Source organism: Styela clava, chromosome 15, assembly GCF_964204865.1.
Source record: "Styela clava chromosome 15, kaStyClav1.hap1.2, whole genome shotgun sequence".
In the NCBI taxonomy this organism is placed as follows: Eukaryota; Metazoa; Chordata; class Ascidiacea; order Stolidobranchia; family Styelidae; genus Styela; species Styela clava.
In genome coordinates, this window is record NC_135264.1 from 6,341,144 (window position 1) to 6,361,408 (window position 20,265).

Genomic DNA, 20,265 nt, shown 5'->3' on the forward strand with positions numbered 1-20,265 from the left:
GTATTGCCAGAGGTGTAAAAACATACTAGACAAATGTCAAAATAAACGACGCGGTATTTGAAAATTTTTATTCATATTGCGTGAAACGAATACTGCATGCGACGCAACCTAATTATACTTTTTACATTTACGCATTGTCCAGACCGATGCGTACGTAAAGGTCAGTGCAACATAGTATAGATTGCAACAAAGGTCAATGCCCTATCGTATACTATAGTACCGTTAGGGAATGAGTCCTAAACGAGACATTTAACAGTGACTTCCATTTCCAATTAGAAGATTTATGAAATTGTAACTTCGTTTCTTGAAACGGTGTTACCTGAGTATATCGAGGACATTTGAAATCGGTGTAATTTTAATTCATAATAAGAAGTGAATTTTTTGAAGAGAAATTTTGTATTGATATTTATATTTTGAAGATTGAACTTATTATCATTATATTTTTGTTCAAACACCAATTATTATGAACATTTCAATCATATTCCATAGTTTGCGACAAAAATTTAAGCAATGAATCAGAAATTGAATTCTAGAATACAACAGTTTTGAGCAACAACAGAAAATAATCGCGTAAAGATCAAGTTATTTAAATCATGGATTAAAAGACCAACAGAACCAAAAAAATAGCTTCTTTCATTTAATGTTGTTATGAAGTTTGTGTGACAATTAATGCAAAACTTTTACGTTGTAAATAAAGTTTTTATTATTTCGATGAATTGGAAATAAACTGTTATTATTATTCTGAATATTACTCCACAAGACACGCATTCTTTATTCGGTCATTTTATTAAATTATGTTCCTGACTATATTAAAAATTCGGGTCCAAAGAAATATTTTAAAGGCGGCATTTTTCTTTGTTGCGGTTCTAATCAAAAAATTTTCCTAATCATTCTTAGACCGCAATTCATTGAAAATTCACAAAAATGCATAAATATCCCATTTCCACGACTTTTTGTCTCTGAAAAACGATTATTTCAAACTCCCAAGTCTTTTGGGGAACAATTAGTAGATTCCGGTAAAGATACCATGTACTAAAATGGTGTTATATCTTGAAATGCAGCTATAATTAACGGATGATGTTTGACAAGTTTACAAAAATAACGTCATTTTTTTCATGTAACCATTAAGAGAGATTATATGTTTGTGGGTGTGATTACAACATTACAACTATATATTCAACTGCGCTATTTATAATTTATCAATCGTGAGAAATTGCAAAACAGAGCTTAAGCAGTCATGATTTAGTATACTCCCACGCTTGTTCAACCATTTTTAACGATAAAATTCTTTCAATTAATCGCCCCATAAAAAGAGTTTTCGAGAAACGCATTTCGCTACGCGTCACAACTGGTATCACGTAATCACACTTTCTGCCAAAAAGTTGTAAAAAAATATTTGCGTCTTTAATATAAAGGCATGCGCGAGACTGACTTCCTTTATTTTTGCGACATGTAGTAACAGGTTGTAGTAACATGCAGTAAGGTTAAGCAGAGGATAAGTATACCTTTTACTTAACAACCTTATATACAAATTTAAATTAAAATAATAGTGATTTTTGCTATTTCAGTTTTATGTTTAATACACATGTACAGACAAAATGAAGTTAATATTTTTGATATCTCTGACGGCGTGTGTATTCACTACAATACATGGTAAGTGCTTTTGATTTTTTTATATAAAATGATAATTGTCATTATGTGTTGTCTAATTTATCTGACTTTTTCTTGTAAAGTTTAAATTTACGTCTTTAAATGTTTAGAAAAATACTACTTTATCTTTATTGCATTCCGGGTTGGTCATGATATAATAAAAATGTTTAAACTAAATTAATTACTTTTTTCTAAAAATGAAAATAAGTTACATTTCACAATGCAAAATCGAATTAGAAATATATCGTTACGAATGGAATTCGTAGAAAATGGAACGTTACCAATAGTACGCAGATTTTTTCTATTCCCTTTTCTCGAATTTGTAAACGCCATGGTTATGCTTAACTAAACTATTATTTAAGGTATTTTTTACCTCTGTCACAATGTTCAAAAATTATTTTTCTTTGTTTTCAGGACTTAAATGCTTTCAATGTACAAATGCTCGACGTAACATTGACTGCAAAAGTATTGTAACGTGCTCATGGGGATCACTGGGATGCGAAAACGAAATTCGTTTGCAAAATAATCAAATATATATATCGAAACATTGCAAACAATATAATGCGTGCAAGGCTAATTTGAAAAACGTGAGTATCATTTGGCGTAATTACGTGAAATAAGTACTTTTCTATTTTTTGTTTTTCCATTTTCTGAAGTTATAGTATAATGAGGTTGTAAACAAAACCAAAACTTCGTGATTGTGAACCTCTTCCAAGAGTCATTACTTTTTTTATTTTCTGTAAATTATTTCAACAAAGGGGAAATTAATTTAAATCTTGGTCAAATGTCAGAAAACTTTTCCGAGCCAATAATAAATACTAAACTACAGTACTATTGTACAATATGCTCAAATATACAGTAATAAAGATATTTTTAATAAAGTAGTACACCTATATCCGAAAATATAGAATAAAACAAATATACAAATTTAAACATGATATTGTCTTAGAAAATACCTAATTGTAATCGGAATTTAAAATTTTTTGAAGATTTTTTTAGCATATATAAGATTATATCGAACATATATCTCAATAACATACCGTTATTTATCAAAGCTACATTCGTGAACTGCCCTGCAAATTCACAGAACAAAGAAAAGATAAATTTAATACCATTTTCACATATTGTCTCATCAAAGCGCAATTTTATATTATCGAGACTAATTTTCAACCTGTTCGGCAATCGTCGACCACTCAAAAGGTCAAAAATGACCGATTAGAGTTCATTGGTTTATAATTAATTTTAAGATTTATTTTGGCGGACAGTACAGTCGCCATTAGGCTGGACGGAACGGACATAAATAAATCATTTTATCAAAGCGACGGGAATTATTTTCATATTTGTATGAAATGTTGTAAACAAATTAAAATATAATCAGAATTAAAATTAAAAAACATGAAAATATTAAAGCCATTTCGGAAATTATTTGAAAATTTTTTTTTAATTCTTATTTAAATGACACTGAGAAATATAATTACGAAATCATGAAGTTATGATATGTTAATGACACTAGATAACAGTAACACTTAAATGCCTTATTGTTTTATTATGCTATTTTTGTAAACAATTATTTGCATTGTTTTTACTTTTCCTTGTCATGTGAGTTTCATATACACTTTACATACGATCATGCATGGTAACACAATAATTTTGTCACAGTTACAGATTCAAATACAAACCGGATACTAAGAAGAATGTATTTTGATTCGGTTTCAAAAAAGTTAAATTTAATGAGGACAATTTTCATACGAACGAGACAAATTTACAATTGAAAATATCCAGAAATTTCACATACATACACTAGTGATCATGTTCATCGTTGAGTTGATCGAAGATTTGATCATATACGCATTGTTGGTTAAATACTGCTATACTAATTGATGTACATCGAAATTCCAGGAAATTTAACAAGTTTAATGTGTATTCAACATGCAAAATTTTAATTTTAATTGAATTTCCTCAAATTGCTTAAGGTGATTTCTAGACAATTTCGTTATAATTTGTGCAATATGAAATTACATAAAATTGTTGAAATTTACGGATGTGGGAGGACAACATTATACAGTTAGTTAACATAGCATCTCTCCCGTAGCTTTGTGACGTCATCAGATGATAAATGTCATATAAATTGAAAAATTGTTGCGGCGCCATGTTTGGTCATTCGCATATGTCAGCATTCCCCTAAGTAGACCAATTTAAGAAAATTTTGCACCAAAAATGTCCATTTATAAACTTATTATAAGATTTTAAAACCGATAAGCACAATATTTCTGTTTCGCATTTGCTGTGTTGTGATATTTCCTCAGATATCACCGGTATATTAACATTTTTTTAAATATTAAATGACCAATGACGAAATACGGGATGGTCAATTGTAAATAAACATAATATCGCTACCTGAATTGAGCTGTTAATAACACTCACGTAACGCTCAGCCTCGCCCACCGATATAATTTACAATATCTTTGTTTATATTATTTTGCCATAGCAAACAAAACATTGATTTATCCTACGCCTTCCGAGGCATAAATTTGTGTCAAATATTAAAAAATTGATCTTTTAGTAATTTAAAAAAACAAATTATTTAAACAAAAAGGGTGGAAATTTTAGACATATGGACAAATTAAGTTTTGTAACATAAAACAAATTTTGAAAAAAAAACATATTTGGCAAATTAGGCGGTATAGTAATATTTATATTCTTGTAGAAACGCCCCTCCGGTAACAAACAAGAGCTGTATATCTAATTCCTTATTCACAACCGAATACTAAAATTACATTGAAAGGTGTTTATTATAGTTGGATTAAGTACTCGAATTACATTTTTGACTTTGATAAAACATTAGAAAATATTTGTGTCATAATTTCTTGTTTCTTTTTATCATAGATACTGAGAAAAATTCTGTATAATTCATCAAATAATTTTATTTTATTTTCAGAATTACGGGCAATGTAATCCCAGAACACTGCTAAAAGCAGCAAGGTCTGGTGTGCACCTGGAACCTTCACAAACAAGCAGTTTCTGTCGGTCATGCTGCAAGGGAAATTTATGCAACAGGAAGTAAGATTTTTTCTCCTCCAAAAAAATATCAAAGATAGATTTTTAATAAGTCGACCTCACAAGATCAGTTTATCAATGCCTCATGCATACTGTCACGATGTAACAAAAATAAAAATAAAATTTTTTTCAGGCCCTTTACTGAACTGTCTGTAGCAACCAGCAAAAAGAAAGGCATTGGCAGACATAGAATGCTTCTTCCTCCGATAGCTGACGTAGAATCCATTCTGACGTCACCTACTTCTGCTCTCATTACTTTCACAGGTAGGTTATATTAAAATACTGGAATATTTTAATTTGTGAATCAGTATGGACATTATTTTTCAGTTTATCACAAAATAGACTAGTTTGCTATTTATCGATGGGGCTAGACAAGGAATTCTGTCTAAATTTTTCAATACTTTCAGATCCATCGGATACCCCGGGGGCAAGCTATTACATCACTCTCACTCCTTCAGAGAGAGTTGAAATCACAGCAGTACGTGGCAGTGAAATACCTAACGTGAAATTCAACGATACCGTACCGGAAAATGTAATTGCTTATATCGCAACTGGACTCTCTGGAGGAACCCGATACAAGTAAGTGTATTTTTGTGTGTTTGTTTGTTGCAGTGATAATCTTTTACGTTGATCTAAGGTTACTATAGCAACCGATTCTTACAACATATTCACTCAATTCTGCAATTCTGCTGTGACGGAATTATAAATCGCTTCTGGGCATTGGAATTCTTCTAAATACAAAAACTGAATTAACGAGTGGCACTACAATGTTGATTTTTTATTCATTTTTGTAAAATTCCAAATCGATATGTTTGGAATTATGTACGTACGTGACCTTTTGTGACGTCACAAAGTATGCTGTGTCATTAAAACTTGTGATAAATTGCTATTTACTGGATGTTGCAAAAAATTAACTTTGAGTGCTCAGGAAAGAAAGTTCTAAAACACCAGGCTTGGACCAAGTATCAATAGCATTTAAATTAAACAATTTTCTGATATATCATGCTTGACTGGCCATAATATTTTAGTGGAAAATTGCATAAATGAAATTTAAATTGCCAAAGGAAGAATACCAATTAAACCAGCTTAATTTTGAGAAAACAACACTTAATTACGACGCTTGTTTGTTTGCATATTTTCGACTTGTAATCTTATAAAGCCCGTGTTTATTATAAGTTTAGATCTTATGTTCATTTTATTTTTTTCATTTATTTGTTTATTCAATAAAAGTAAAATTGTTTATCATTAGTTTTATAAATATGATTTTGCTTCAATATCGTTCTTCTTGTTTTCTTTTCACGACTTGATATTTTCGTTATATTATTTATGGAACAGTCTAAAACAGAAATAATTTTGCACGAAATTTTCACACCTGGCATAAAAACGATTTTATCGAAAATTTTTGTTGCGTAAAACACATTATTGTCTACAATTTCAGGATTTCGGTTCCAATTATCATATTTTGGGGCAATTTTCATTATGTTAATTGCGGAAGCAAATGATCACACTTTCTTTATCATTTACGTATACGATCTGCGTCAAATCCAACATTAGGACATTTTAAATATAACTTTTTTTATTTTAGGACCGTAAACTGACAGGCGTTCACATTTATTATATTGTTGAAGTTTGTATTTCACCAGAAATCAGTAGTAAATACAACTATTATCTGTTAGATTCAAAAATTGAATATTAATAAAACATATCGCATAAGGTTTAGATTTTTATGATGTCTTTTGCTAATTTTTGTCAGTTTTTAAAGTAAAATAATATGATACTTTTATGTCTGTCATTTTTACAATGGACTTAGCCGGGATAAAGATCCAATTTATTCTATATTGTAATTAATTACTAATTCAGACTTTCTCATTATCAAATACTGTTATCAGTCCAAATTTCAAAATTAATCGAAGCAATTGAGGTTACAACTACATCTTAGTACAACCACATCCTTAAATTCAAGTTTTCTTGGATTTTTTTTTAAAAAATTTTCTTTTAAATGTTGATTAAAACAAGGTCGAAAATGTATAATTGTAAATGATTTCTTTTTTAAAAAGTCTCGTATTATTTTTAGAGTTAACATCATCAAAAAGGTCGGCTTCAGTCGATTTGCTCAAGGAATATTCGACACATTCGTAACGAGTAAGTATGGAAAATAATTGAAGGCCTATAAATGATATTTACTAAAATTCCTTAAGTTAATGGACCCTATTTAGAAAAAACGGACGCGGGGGTGGCGTAATGGAGATATTTCTGTACATTGATGTTGAAGATATCATTTAAAAAATAGATATTTATTTTTAGTTTTAATCTCTGGTTGACAATATTTCGACTGCCTAATGATAAGGCGTTCCCACCTTGTACCAAATTATAATTGTTTATATAAATCATAGATTTACAGTTAATCTGGACAAACAATTTATGAAATATTGCATCCTACATTCGGGTCACATTAATTTTTGCAGAAAGGAATTTACAGAATGTTAAAATATTGTATTTTGTTGTTGTAGGTAGGAAATCTAGTACTAATAACTGAAATTCTATTTGTTGTAAATTTGATGCTTCCCAATTGCATAGTCCAAAATAATAAACTTTTACTAAGTTTACCTGTTTTTGGAGATCAAGGGTCAACAAAGGTTTTGAAAATACTTGCACTATTTCTAATAACAAACTTTTCAACTCTAGACCCGATGCCTTTACAAGGCCTCGAAGCGACTGAATACAACACTGATTCAGTTGTCATTGATGTTGGAAAACCTCAAGTTTACAAAAGCGACAAGTTTGACAGCATTCATGTTGCGTACAGGTTGGTAAAATTCTGTAATAGAATAATAATGCCAACATTGGTAAGAGGTACTTTTATGTAATTAACTGCTCTTCTGCAATGTGTGTTAAAGTACATTCCGTTAATTTTAAGTAATCAATGAGAGAAATGATCAACAATACTTAATGGGCTACTTAACTACTTTGTTATTTCTACTTTTAAGAAGTGGAATAAAAAAGTGAAAAATGTAATTTAATTGAAAATAATTATAACTGGAAAAAAATTTCAAACTCTTTTTCTTTTGATATAGAAAAGCAAGCGACCCAGAGGAGAATGAACAACGCTATCCACCTTTCACTAGGCCGCAAAAAATTCGACTAACTGATTTAGAACCATCAACAGAATACTTCATATCAGTTTGGACGAGTTTAGATGGACCAGATGGAAATCCCAACTTCCTATCGGACCGTGTCAATCTGACTGTTTTTACAAGTGAGTAGAGCTAAAATATTAGCATTACCTAAATATATACTACAAATTTGTTGTTGTTTTAGCTATCACCAAGTTTAAAACCGTTTTGTAAACATTCAATCATGACAATGTCGCAAGACCTTACTAAGAAGTGAACGTAGGCTACTTGTTATAACGTTAAGTAGCCAATATTAGTATTCCAAGATCCAAGTTTCAAAATGTATAGTGTATAGAATAGTTTACTTGCCATATTATATATTTACACTCTCTTTTTTAACGTAATTTTTAAGTTAGCCATTACTTGTGTATGTCAATAAGTTGATTCCTTTTTTCTACCAGTATTCCGCTTCCTCTCTTGCAAATTTGTATACTTGCCCAAATTTGTATACTTGTTCTGGAATTCACTTGGCAATGAGGCCGTCATATTCAACCAAGCAAACAAAATAGATAAACAACACATACTTCAATAATAATACTAGTTTTCTATCGCTATTATGACATCATACCGTGACTTGGACCCTCTCGTGTCTAGACTTGGCGAAAATAATTTGATACTATGATTGATTAAATCGAATATTTTTCGCAGAAAACGTCCACCTTTAGTTTAAAATCCAAGTTTTATGTCTGTTGACTAGACGATATTATTACTTTTGCTTGCAAGTAGGAATCCTGATAAAATTTACGATACAATACACAAAAAATCATTCAAACCAAACAAAATCCTAGAACACATTTTGCATCGAATGTTTAATTGCTCTAAAGTCTAAATGTATATTTAAATTTTGTTTTTAAAAGTAGTATTAAAGTAGGACAAGTACTATTAAACAGATCTACTGAAATTTCCCATTATGCACTAACTAACATCGTATCTACATTAAACACTTGTACTGAGTAATGAAAAAAAGGTCCAAAAATGATAATCAACCATCTACCAACCATCCAAGACAAGATTTGATCACCAAATTTGGAGTTGAATTATAATTTCATTGTCAATGTTGTTTATCCCAGCAAATTTCTGTTGTTATAGAATTCAAAGATTTTGCACATTTCAGCGTATAGTCTAATATTATACTGTTTATATATAATATATACATAGAGAGAGAGATTATGATCATCGTGTACATATACCTACTCCAATCAATACCTACCGTTTATCATTACCATTGGTTGCAGCGCAATAATTTAAATCAGTATCATTTTGATACATCAAAGTTAATTAATGGATCAGAATCAATATCCGCTCTGAAACCGAGAAACGCTTTATTTTGTTTTGCATTTTGACAATACACGCTATCATGCAGATTATTATATAAAGTGGAATTGCATTTGAGCAGTTCATTTATTATCCTAACCAGCTTTAAAAATGAGTAAATCATAACTTTAATTATAAAATATTACTGTGTATGAAGTGAAGATGATATATTTTAAATATTGATTAAAACCAGACATTACCATTCGTTTGAAAAATACAGTGATCAGTGTAAAATATAATACTTGAGGTTAGGCTCATGAGTTATATCCATGCGTAGTTAGACAAATAAATTATAATTTTACTTTTCATGTCTGTTTCGTGACGAAACATTTTATTTTGACGCCAAATTTGGTTACATATTGTGATATTTCCTGGCGATGTAAAAACGATCCAATACAAAATGACACTCAAGCCTCATATTTTCCGCCAAATGACGCAAACACAAATTTTGGAACTTATTTATGTTACGTGCTTCTAATCCAATAAAGACGAAACCGCAGGAGGTCAATCTGGTTAAGGCGTTTACAGAAATATTTACAATAAAAATGTTACATATTTTGAATCTAATTTTAGCCTACTATAAATTTTAATATTAGTCATCGTCATGTGCGTTGAGTTTTTCACTGTTTTGAAAGGTAAACTATTACTATTTGTACATAAATATCGGTGGCACGCGAAATGGGCATCAGGAATTAGCTTGTTTACCTCACATGAAAGTCTCCTAGTTTTATACCATAAAATTAAAAAATTAAATTAACCGCGATTAATAATAGCCAAATTGGCCATATACGTTAGGTGTGGTCCATTTATAACGACGCTATGACTATACCAGGAATGTAAATTGCAGGCTTGCAGCAACCTTTACAATTACTTATATCAATTGGACTCATTTTCTTTTGAATGCATATATATACATCGATTAAAATAGTTGACACCAAATGACCTCAAAAGAATAAAGTATATTTATGATGTTAGATGAATTGCTGTTGGGCCAGTTTAATGTAATAATTTCCAACATTTTCGATAAATACTGTGCTGCGCCTGGAGACTACAAAATGAAATTTATAAACCAAAGATTACTATCTTAAATTTGTCTGATGTCAGTGATTCTTTTATTTAAGTGACTTTTATATAACACAAAATCAAATTATTTTTGCAGAGGTACCGTCTGTTATGGAAACTGTATTGCTGAACCACCACGCTACAAACCTGACATGGATGTTCAAGACCTCACACAAGGGTGTCAAAAGAACGCAAAAAGAATTTGTGGTCACAGTCCGAGATGATACTGACGGCATCTTCATTGCTGAAAAAATTCTTGGCGGAGCAAAAAGAACGTTCACTATGACAAACTTGATCCCAGAAAACTATTACACTTTCACTGTTAAAGCCAAAACAGACGGCCGTTACTCTGAGGTAGTGAGGCACGCTCCTGTTAGAACTGTGACACGTTGTTATGGATGCATTGAAGCCACGTCGCGCAATGAGTGCATGGAAATCGTTGAATGCGCGCCCGAGTCGCGTGGTTGCCTCGTGGAATTGAGATCTCGATCTTACGGAAAATCGGCATTTTCGCGAAGATCTTTCAGAGCGACAATGAAATGTAAACAAGTGACAGCGTGTGACAAACAAGAAGATCAAAACCTTTCTGATCAATGTGATCCAACTAACAGAAGAAAACGAAACGTGAGTCCGCCCGAAGTTTGCAGATGCTGTTGTGAGGGCGACCTTTGTGATGGACCTGGTACTGAATGCGGAAAATTGCTGGGATGGCTCGATCCAGTCGCTGATAAACCAATAACAACGCAAACTCCGGCAGTGTTGTGTAAAAAACTCCAAGCTCCTCGTGACGGCAAAATATCTTGCACAGAAGGACAGAATACCCTTGGAACGAAATGCAAATTCACGTGCGATTCCGGCACCTATCTTCTGGGAATTGGTGAAACCGAATGCTTACCGGGTGGTACATGGAGTCACCGAAATCCTGTTTGTCGCCAAGCTAAAAAATGTCCACCAATCGAAACCACTTTCAGTTTATATGCTAAATGCACAAGATTTAACAGGCCATTTTCAAAATGCCAAATCAATTGCCGCCCTGGTTTTATTCGATTTGGAAGATCAACTGTAGTGTGTAAACCGACAGGATTGTGGACTACTTCCAACACACGTTGCGTGCAAAGAGATGAATGCCAACCAAATCCGTGCGTAAATGGCGCAAGATGTCAAGACTTCGTTAACGATTTCGAATGTCATTGTCGGCCAGGCTTCTACGGCGAATTGTGCGAGCGGGAACGTGTTTGTGAAGCTTTAGTTCAACCTGATAATGGAATTTTGCAATGTACACTTGGTAACAAGTTCGGTTCAAGATGTCGCTATAATTGCGATCCTGGTTACAGCATGCATGGTCCAAAATACACAAAATGCGACAGAACTGGTTTATGGACTGGTGGAGATCCCACCATGTGTGTGGTAAACAAATGCAAAGTTATACCACAGAATATTGTGAACGGCGGAAAGTCGGATTGTACTGGTTACGCCTACAATGATACTTGTACATTCACGTGCCCTAGAGGTCTTAGGATAGCTGGCGGACCCTCTGAAATTACGTGCGGTATGGATTCCAAGTGGACCAATGACTTGCCTTGCTGCGATCTACCATGCCCACCCTACGCCAAAGTTGATGTCATTTTAGTTTTGGATTCTTCGTCTTCTGTGGGAAAGCCAAGTTGGAAGGAATTAATCAAATTTACTGCTGCTTTGTTGGATAGATTTGTCATTGGGAAAAGGGACATGCGCGTCGGTGTTTTAAGATACAACAAAAGAGTTGACAGAAAGAGTGAAATAGATATGGGTGACTACAGAAATTTGGAAGATCTAAAGCGAAAAATACGGAAAATACCGTACAATGGGGGCGGTACTAAAACTGGAAAAGCCCTGCAACATGTTTTCGACCACAGTATAAAGGTACCTGGAAATCGACCCGGAGTTCCCGATATTGTTATCGTAATCACTGATGGGCTTGCTAGTGATAGCGTCAAACCACCAGCAGATGCATTGAAACGCACCGGAGCAAAGATTTACGTCGTGGGGGTCATTAACAAGGCCGATATTGTTAATGTGAAACAGTTAGAAAAAATGGCGTCAGGGCCAAAATATTTACAAATTATCGACGATGGGTATGCGAAACTTGTCGAAAAACTCACTCAGCAATTAGTCGCAGATGTATGTTGGCTGCCATGTAAATTTAAATACGAGCAACGAGAACTCATTGAACGCAACCGCATGAGAGCTTCGGCCAGAATCGAAAGACAAGAGGAAAAATACTGGGAGCAATTTGATAACGGACATAACAAAACGAAGAATCCATTCCCAGCGGTTCAGGCGGGAGTATCAGTTCCGAAAAGAAAAATCGGTTCTCCAATAAAAAAGAGCGCAGGAGTTTGAAAATTTAAAAAGCAAAAAATTATTCAAAATGACTAAAAATATTGTCGACATTGTTTTAAAAGAAAAGATCACGACGACAGACTTTGCCAAATTCTGCAGAAGGAGGAGTTTTTTGTTTTTCATTTCAAATGTTTAGACATTATACATTTTTTAACCGTTATCTCAGACTTTTTTGTAAATCTACGAAGAAACCATTTTGTTCCATGTAAATGTCATATCATTTTTGTGGCATTTTCAACCTAATACGCTCAGCAAAGTCAAAGATAGACTGGCTCCCGAGCGCTGTGTTAAACACCTATTCCACGAATGGATTATGTAGGTATATGTTACATTTCTATGCAACAATCGTAAGAGATTCCTCCGTTCCAATGACTTTCTTGTACTCGCGTTGTTTTAACATTTTTTTTGTTAACGAAAAGAATATCCTCGTATACTAAGCAGGTCATAACGTCAGATATTTACTCTTGATGTTTTGTTTTATTAGTTTTAAATTATATTGTTTTTTGATTGAATAAATTCTTATTTCAACATATTGGTATATACATATCTGTTCAAAGAGAGTCGGGACGACAAATTATCAGAATTTAGTAGAATGACATGTCCTACCCATCGAAGGTACCTTCACATTTAAACTTGTTAACAACCATTAATAATCAGCAAATACTCTCACCGGTGTACTATACCAAAATGCCACAACGTGCTATTCAAGCTCAGTCGGTGTTGGGTACAAGCAGTGGGGGCGGTTCGCGCGAACCTATTCTTGGAATGTGGTGATTCGTGATAACCAGAAAACCCGTTCATTTATGACGTCTTACGACTGCAGCAAATGGATAACGTGCACCACCATTGAGGTGTATATAACCTCAATGTGCACCACACATACTGACCACTAGCTTTATGTATTGCATTTCAAAATCATTTGTGTTAGATCTATGTAATTTGGATCGCGAAATGGATAGATACAGAGAACTTGTTGTTAGTGAGTTCGATACAAAAGAGAACCTATTCTCAGATTTTCAATCCCATCACTTGGTACAAGTCTTTTAGCTCCTGAGTCACCGGCCATACGACTGTCAGTGCCGAGTCCTAGCAAATTTCAAACTTCAAGTCACTGCTATTCCGTGTCATTGTAGATTTCATAAGCATTGACTGATGGTAATTTGTTCACCATTGTGGTATAGAGTTACGGAAGATATACCATAACATGAATGATTTTCATACCGAACATTCGTATATTTTTATAGTATTTAGAGTTAAACAGGGTCGCGCATATGCTTTGAAAAACGCTTGTCGACCCGTGCTTATTAATTTTTGATTGATTGAGAAAACTTTCCCTTGTCAATTGTTGAAAATATTGTCCAATTTATATTGATTCATCACTATTTGTCTCCGGGTCAAAGCAATAATAAATGAGCAATAGTAGCAAAAATAAATACCATGATAAAGTCAATTTTGTGAATGCCGAATATGGCAATTACAAAGAAATTAAAGACAAAATGTTTTTTTTTACTCAATCCTATTTTTTTTATTCTTTATCATTTCAAGATTACCATTCACTACTATTTTTGTACACGAAGTAGACCTATGAATCGTTTTGTTATTTTGTTGTTGTTGTATTCCTTGTTGAACACGGAGTGGACTTATGAATTGTTTTGTTATTATGTTGTTGTTTTTGTTGTTAGAATTTTTCTTCCTAATATTACGAAAAAATTTGGTTTTTTCTTCAATTACTGAACAATTGCTTTGAAATTTTAAGTGGTTAAAGATTGTATGTTTCGCTAGAAGGCTATTACTTTCATTTATATCAAATAATTCTGTGATCTCTGTGAGATTCGTTCTTTTGTGCGAGCTTTTAAAATTGCGTTCCGTGTTGCGGTTCCGCTTTCGCGTAAGTTCAGATCTGCTGCGAATTTTTACCGGTAAGCTACTATGACGTATTGCATACCTAATACTCCGTGTCCATATATTTGAGCATCGCTTTCTTTTTGTTTAATAATCAAATGATACACGCTCAAAAGGTAAATAAATTGCTGTAATATTAATTTTTCTTATGTGAAACACTCACATTAGAAACATATTAATTATTTTTGAACAAAACGTAGTTAATTGTTGCCGCTGCCTCAAGCTCTTGAAAGACATTTTTCGTGTGGAATGAGCGGAATACTATAATTTTAAAACTCTTTCAGTAGCCACAGGAAGATCACGGAAATATATATTGACAATCACTCCACAGTGTTCAACGCTTATTACAAATTTAATCATTCCTGATACTTTTAATTTTATATTTTCATCAACTTAGAAACGACAATCAAGAGACTCTCCAGAGCGCAGAAGACTATACCTCGGCTTAATGTGATCCGTCACATCTGTGCACTGTTAATAATGCGCTTTATAAATTCGGTATATTTTATCGGGACGGAAGTGTACTTTTTTATAGTGCCCCCTTTTGCAAAACACAAGGAACTGTACACTTAAAAGTCACAAGCAGGATAAAGAGACAAAACATAGTTTGCATATAAACATAACTTTACTTAAATAATATCAGTATAAAACAACACAATATGGTACAAACATATTATTGTTATTCATCAATACTTTTGTTAGGGACATAAAAAGGAAGGGGTGAAAGGATCAATTGAAATAAGAACATAATAAATAAACTGATCATAAGTCCTTTTGAGTGTGTAGGTGAGATCGGTATTCTTGAAGGATGTGTTATATGTGGATAAAATATGTCTAATACGAGATGCAGTAACGAACACAAACTTTAGTATGTGACCCACCAAGTAACCCACAATGTACCCATGAACCCACTTATTGACCCCGCTACAACAGTAACTGTAACAGTGTCGAGCCAAACGACCAGAGCTCCAATACCCAGACCCACAATTATTTGAGCCAATTGTATCATACACGTCACAAGAGCGCAGTCAGTGCCAACACCCCGTTCTTGAGCAGTACCTTTGAATTTCTGGGAAAAGAAAAAAACGATTATTTTAATGAAATACCATTAAAAAAAAAAAAAATTTTAGTGATATCATGTTGCTGATATGTTTTAAAATCAACCGTGTTATGCTGCACCCAAGACAACATTTTTCATACTTTGAGTCAAAAATTGAGTTAAAATCATTTGTAATTAGAATTTTAACAAAAAAGTTAGTAGAATAGTATCTAACCTTGTACCCTTCATGATATTGTGCCACCAGGAAGTATGGTAAAGTATATAATGTCGCGGACATCACTCCAATCAACGACGATAATATCAGAACACAATATACATTCGGATAAATTGCCATTCCCAGCGCGCCCACAGCGAAAGCAAAATATCCCAGCATGTAGATAGGCCGGGCTCCAAATCTCTTAATCATCGGCTTAAGAAGAACTGAAACGAAAGAAATATTATTAATCAAGTCTGTTCTACGTTAATAACTATTTGCTGCACAGTATTTTTGAGAAGATTAGCCTTTTTTGAGCAAAGTTATTTTGCAAATACTGAATTATACATATCCTCACAAAGTCGTGTGATTGGAAAATAAGCACTAAATAAAATTGATATGCTTTCAGTTCACTAGTAAATAGTGCTGATTCAGAACGGATCAGCATTTGTGATCTGAAAAAACTGGTACCCAATATTAACATGCACCTGGTGAATAGAAATTACATTAAATACTCAAATACTTTATTCTACTTACAGCAGTAGAAGCAAGATGCTACTGCATTAATTGTCATTCCCCAGCTTCCCATTTCAACTCCTAATTTGTATGCATCTCCTCGTTCGGTTCCAATAGGTGCTAGTGGATCGCCTCCATACACTTCTTGGCCCACGAAATCAGTGAAAAACAGAACAACGCACAAGAATGCCATCCATCCGAATAAATGTGCGATACAAAGACTCCTGAAAATGTAACATTTGTTGAAAAATAGGCTATTTTGATTATACAATACAGCGGGGTACAGTGAAATAAATATATGAGAGGCGTAGAATATATTTCTTGCTTTTGGACCACGGCTGATTTTGTAAGATGATTTTTGAAATTTCATAAAATTATTATATTCAGGCAAATTATAATAAGCTGTTGAAATTGGAAGAATTGGATAATTACTTAATTTCCTTAGGCATTCCGACAATTGATTTCCAAATTTTTTTGGCACCATGCACGCGTTCTTCAGGCACGTCTTCACCATGGAAATCACTTCGTAATAAAGGAGATTCCAAATCTTCGTCCTGGTCCAAGTCGTCCCTGATTTCTGCGATTCTCGTCTTCCTTGTACGGTTTGACTTTTTCTGATACTTGCGTGGCGCCTCGTGTGGCAGGGGTCGGTAGGGGTCAGAAAAGTCTTCGTAATTTACAATATCACTCGATTTTTCTGTTCTTTTTGCTGTGTAAGTTCTTGATTTTTCACGCTTATTTGCGCTTTTACGTACTGGAGAATAATCGTTGGAGAAGGAACTTCCCGAAGAGGAATCAGAATCTGGAAATACAAAAAATCATTGATACCAATCTATAGTATAGCGTTGGACGCGTATTAACTGGACCTTGTTGACGGTATTACACCCTTTCCCCTAAATAACATTTTAGATAAGTTGAGTGAAACGAAACGGATCCTACCTGACGGGACGTTTATCATTTTTCCATTAACTCCGTTATTATTGTAATAGTAAGGTGCAGTTGGCGGATGAGGCAAGGCGCGTCGATTTTCTTGTTGCTTCCTTGTACCACTTCTTGGAAGCGAAGCAGATTTGTTTGCCCACGATGCCATTCCTTTTAAATCTGCAACTCCCTTTATTTTTTCACCATAGTTGTCTAATGGAACACCATCCTTTCCATTATGCGTGTTGTACTTCATGGCTGGGTATGTGTTTTGTTCTTCGCTAAAGTCTCTTGGAAGACTTTGATATTGATTTTGATAACCGGATTGCGTCAAGTAGTCATGGATCTGTTCCGCGTCCGGGCGTTCGAAGCTTCCATACAAGCCATTATCTGTTTTCTTAGATTTTCGTCGATCTTTTCTCTGCTTACTCTTCATTTTGTATTTCATATGGCGTGATGATATCATGTTTGAAGTATGTGGGGTAGTAATGACGTCATGATCTATGGCAGATTTGGTGTCTTTTGACGATCTTTTCAAGTTGTTATTTGCATCAAATTTTCTTGGATTTTCCTCTTCAATTACCATGTACTTTTGTTCTCTTTCAGGGAATCGTCGTTTTCTCGATCGTACATCCTTTCCGCCGCGGCGTTTTTTAGAAAAAATTGTCTTCTTCTTTATTTTGGTATCTTTCAACTATATGTGAAAAATTTGAATGAAAAAAAGTCAACTTACTTTTAAGTTTACCGATGAAAAACTAATTTTATTTCTCTTTATTACTGTTCTTGACTTTAACAGAACGGCAATATGGTCTTACCCGATTTTTCTCTGGAATGCTAGTCAGATTCATCGCTACACAGATGATAAAAATGAGGGCTGCGAAAACGTAGACGACTTGTCTATCTGATGGAAAATATGTACCAAAACCAAGATTCCGAACCCATGACACTCCACCGCTTGCATATCCGAGAGCACCGCCCATTCCTGAAACAAAGATCGGCTCAGTTTATTAAATTTGAACTTGAGATAAAAAAAAATGTCCCGTGATGAAATTCATTCAAAGATTGACTTTACCCGTAAACACAGCTTGATAAAATAATCCGATTTTGACGTCATCTTCATCACATACATCCATGACGTAAGCGCGAATCGGGCCTTCGATAAAATCAGCGCTAAAATCAAAAACAACAACACCTGCGATCGTTACCAGTATGGTTGCGAGCACGTTTGATCTAAAAATAACAAGAAATTGAATAGATTAGAAACGAAACAATTTTTACTAAAAATTACTCTGAAAAAGTAATAGAAAACAATAATCCAGTGCCATACCTTTCGTTCGTATTCTGACTTCCGACATCATTTGGGTTTCCGACAACTAGCTCCACAAATTGTTCTCCGTTCAAGAAGAAGGTCATCCCGAACAAAAGCAAAACTGCAAGAATCAAAATGAATGGTCTTCTGCGTCCCCATCGCGTCTTGCACCTGAAAATGAGTACAATCGTATCAAGTGTGTTTATCTTTGGGTAATGTTACAAATTTTTGATTTAGGCGATATATAGTATTCTCTACAAACAATAAGGGAGTAGGTGAAATTGGCATTCTGTTTTAATTAACTAATTGAACGTGCTATTTTGTCGATTATATATATATATATATAATAATAACAAATTACATAACAATGTAAAATCCATACTCACTTATCGCTGAAGCTTCCAATAATTGGCTGAAGAACAAATCCCAGAATAGGACTTATTACCCACACAAGACTGTACAGGTTTATTGGAAGTCCAATACTTAGCAGAATAGGGGTTGTGAGACTCGCTTCAATGGCATAACAAAATTCTCTTCCAAACATTATAAAGCTATTCAAAAACAAGCTCATTTTGCTTCTTTTCGGCCTAATGGAAGACGTGGTTGAAACGGACGTAAACCCAGAAAACGCGGTGATCGAAGACATGGGCAAAGATATAATTGAGCTCGGAGCACGAATATTTCTTCTTTGTTTCCTTCGCCGAACTCTTCTCGCAATTGGCTCTTCTGGGACAGGAAGCAAAGCTCTTGTGCTATGAATATCTTCATTTAGATTCTGGTATGATGGAGCACTAGGATAATTTCCTGGTCCATTTTCATGTTGGTCTGGTGAGGTAACTACCACAGTCGGTTGTTGCGGAACGTTAACTTCGAAAACACGTTTACCGACTTTGACAGTGCGAGTTTCGATTGCTTTCTGTTCTTGAACTTCCAGCATTTCACCTTTTGGCGAAACAAAGGCGTTACTCTCCCCGTTTGGTTCGTCCAACCAGGATTCCTGCCCGAATGACGAACAAGTCGCGGAAGCAAACCGTTTATTGTCAGCAATCTCCTCTGTGTCGTTGTCGACTGATTTCGATGATCTAGCACTTTGCAAATATTTATTTGTACGCTCTGCTATTTGACTAGAAATTGGCATACCTAGCCTATGTTCACAGCTTCTCCAACTAACATAATTTGTGTGTGGAATACAAAACATTGTTCTTTATAAACCAAACAAGATTATTTTTGTTACACTATTCTGTCACGCGACAAGTTTTATTTTGTTTTAATGCGGAATTAGGATGCATAAGCTAATTAGACACGATTAGCTTCATTAAATGTTTATAATAGCCCATGAAATACTTCCTGGAATCACGCTGGTTTCACTAACGCATTCATTAATAAATATTATTCTTTGGAGTAACAAACGATCACAATGAAACAGGCAGTGACATAAAAAATTCAATGTCAGTTTGTACTTTTAGTTGCTTTGCAAACATCTAGGCGCAAATTTGCAAATATTTTTCTGCCATGTAAATTTGACATGCTTTGACAGGCATCTATAGGAAACGCTTGTATACTAAAATCATTGCATATATATATATACAGTCCTAATTTACTTTATATTTCCTTAACATGACAAAAATAGTTAAAAAAAAAGTTTTCATAAAAGTACATGATGTAATTTTAAATAAACTAGGAACCCGTGATAGCTAACCCTAGCTAATTCTATGCCCGACAACGA

At 33.9% G+C, this 20,265-nt stretch overlaps 2 protein-coding genes across 2 annotated transcripts; one reads left to right on the forward strand and one right to left on the reverse strand.

Moving 5' to 3' along the window:
* Positions 1-1,532: 1,532 nt before the first annotated feature.
* Positions 1,533-13,168, forward strand: LOC120333884 (uncharacterized). The gene is made up of 9 exons (XM_039401274.2): positions 1,533-1,653; positions 2,065-2,237; positions 4,589-4,710; positions 4,841-4,971; positions 5,115-5,286; positions 6,782-6,849; positions 7,393-7,513; positions 7,782-7,963; positions 10,354-13,168. Exons 1-9 carry the CDS (start codon positions 1,599-1,601, stop codon positions 12,636-12,638), a joined length of 3,309 nt encoding a protein of 1,102 aa, XP_039257208.2. The 5' UTR covers positions 1,533-1,598; the 3' UTR covers positions 12,639-13,168.
* A 1,975-nt stretch (positions 13,169-15,143) lies between these two features.
* On the reverse strand, positions 15,144-19,717 carry LOC120333886 (membrane-associated transporter protein-like). The gene is made up of 9 exons (XM_039401276.2): positions 18,926-19,717; positions 18,558-18,710; positions 18,303-18,460; positions 18,046-18,212; positions 17,249-17,924; positions 16,742-17,111; positions 16,331-16,533; positions 15,815-16,020; positions 15,144-15,609 (listed from the first exon to the last, which is right to left on the reverse strand). The coding sequence occupies exons 1-9, from the start codon at positions 19,675-19,677 to the stop codon at positions 15,406-15,408; spliced, it is 2,889 nt and encodes a 962-aa protein (XP_039257210.2). The 5' UTR covers positions 19,678-19,717; the 3' UTR covers positions 15,144-15,405.
* Between the last annotated feature and the right edge of the window lie 548 nt (positions 19,718-20,265).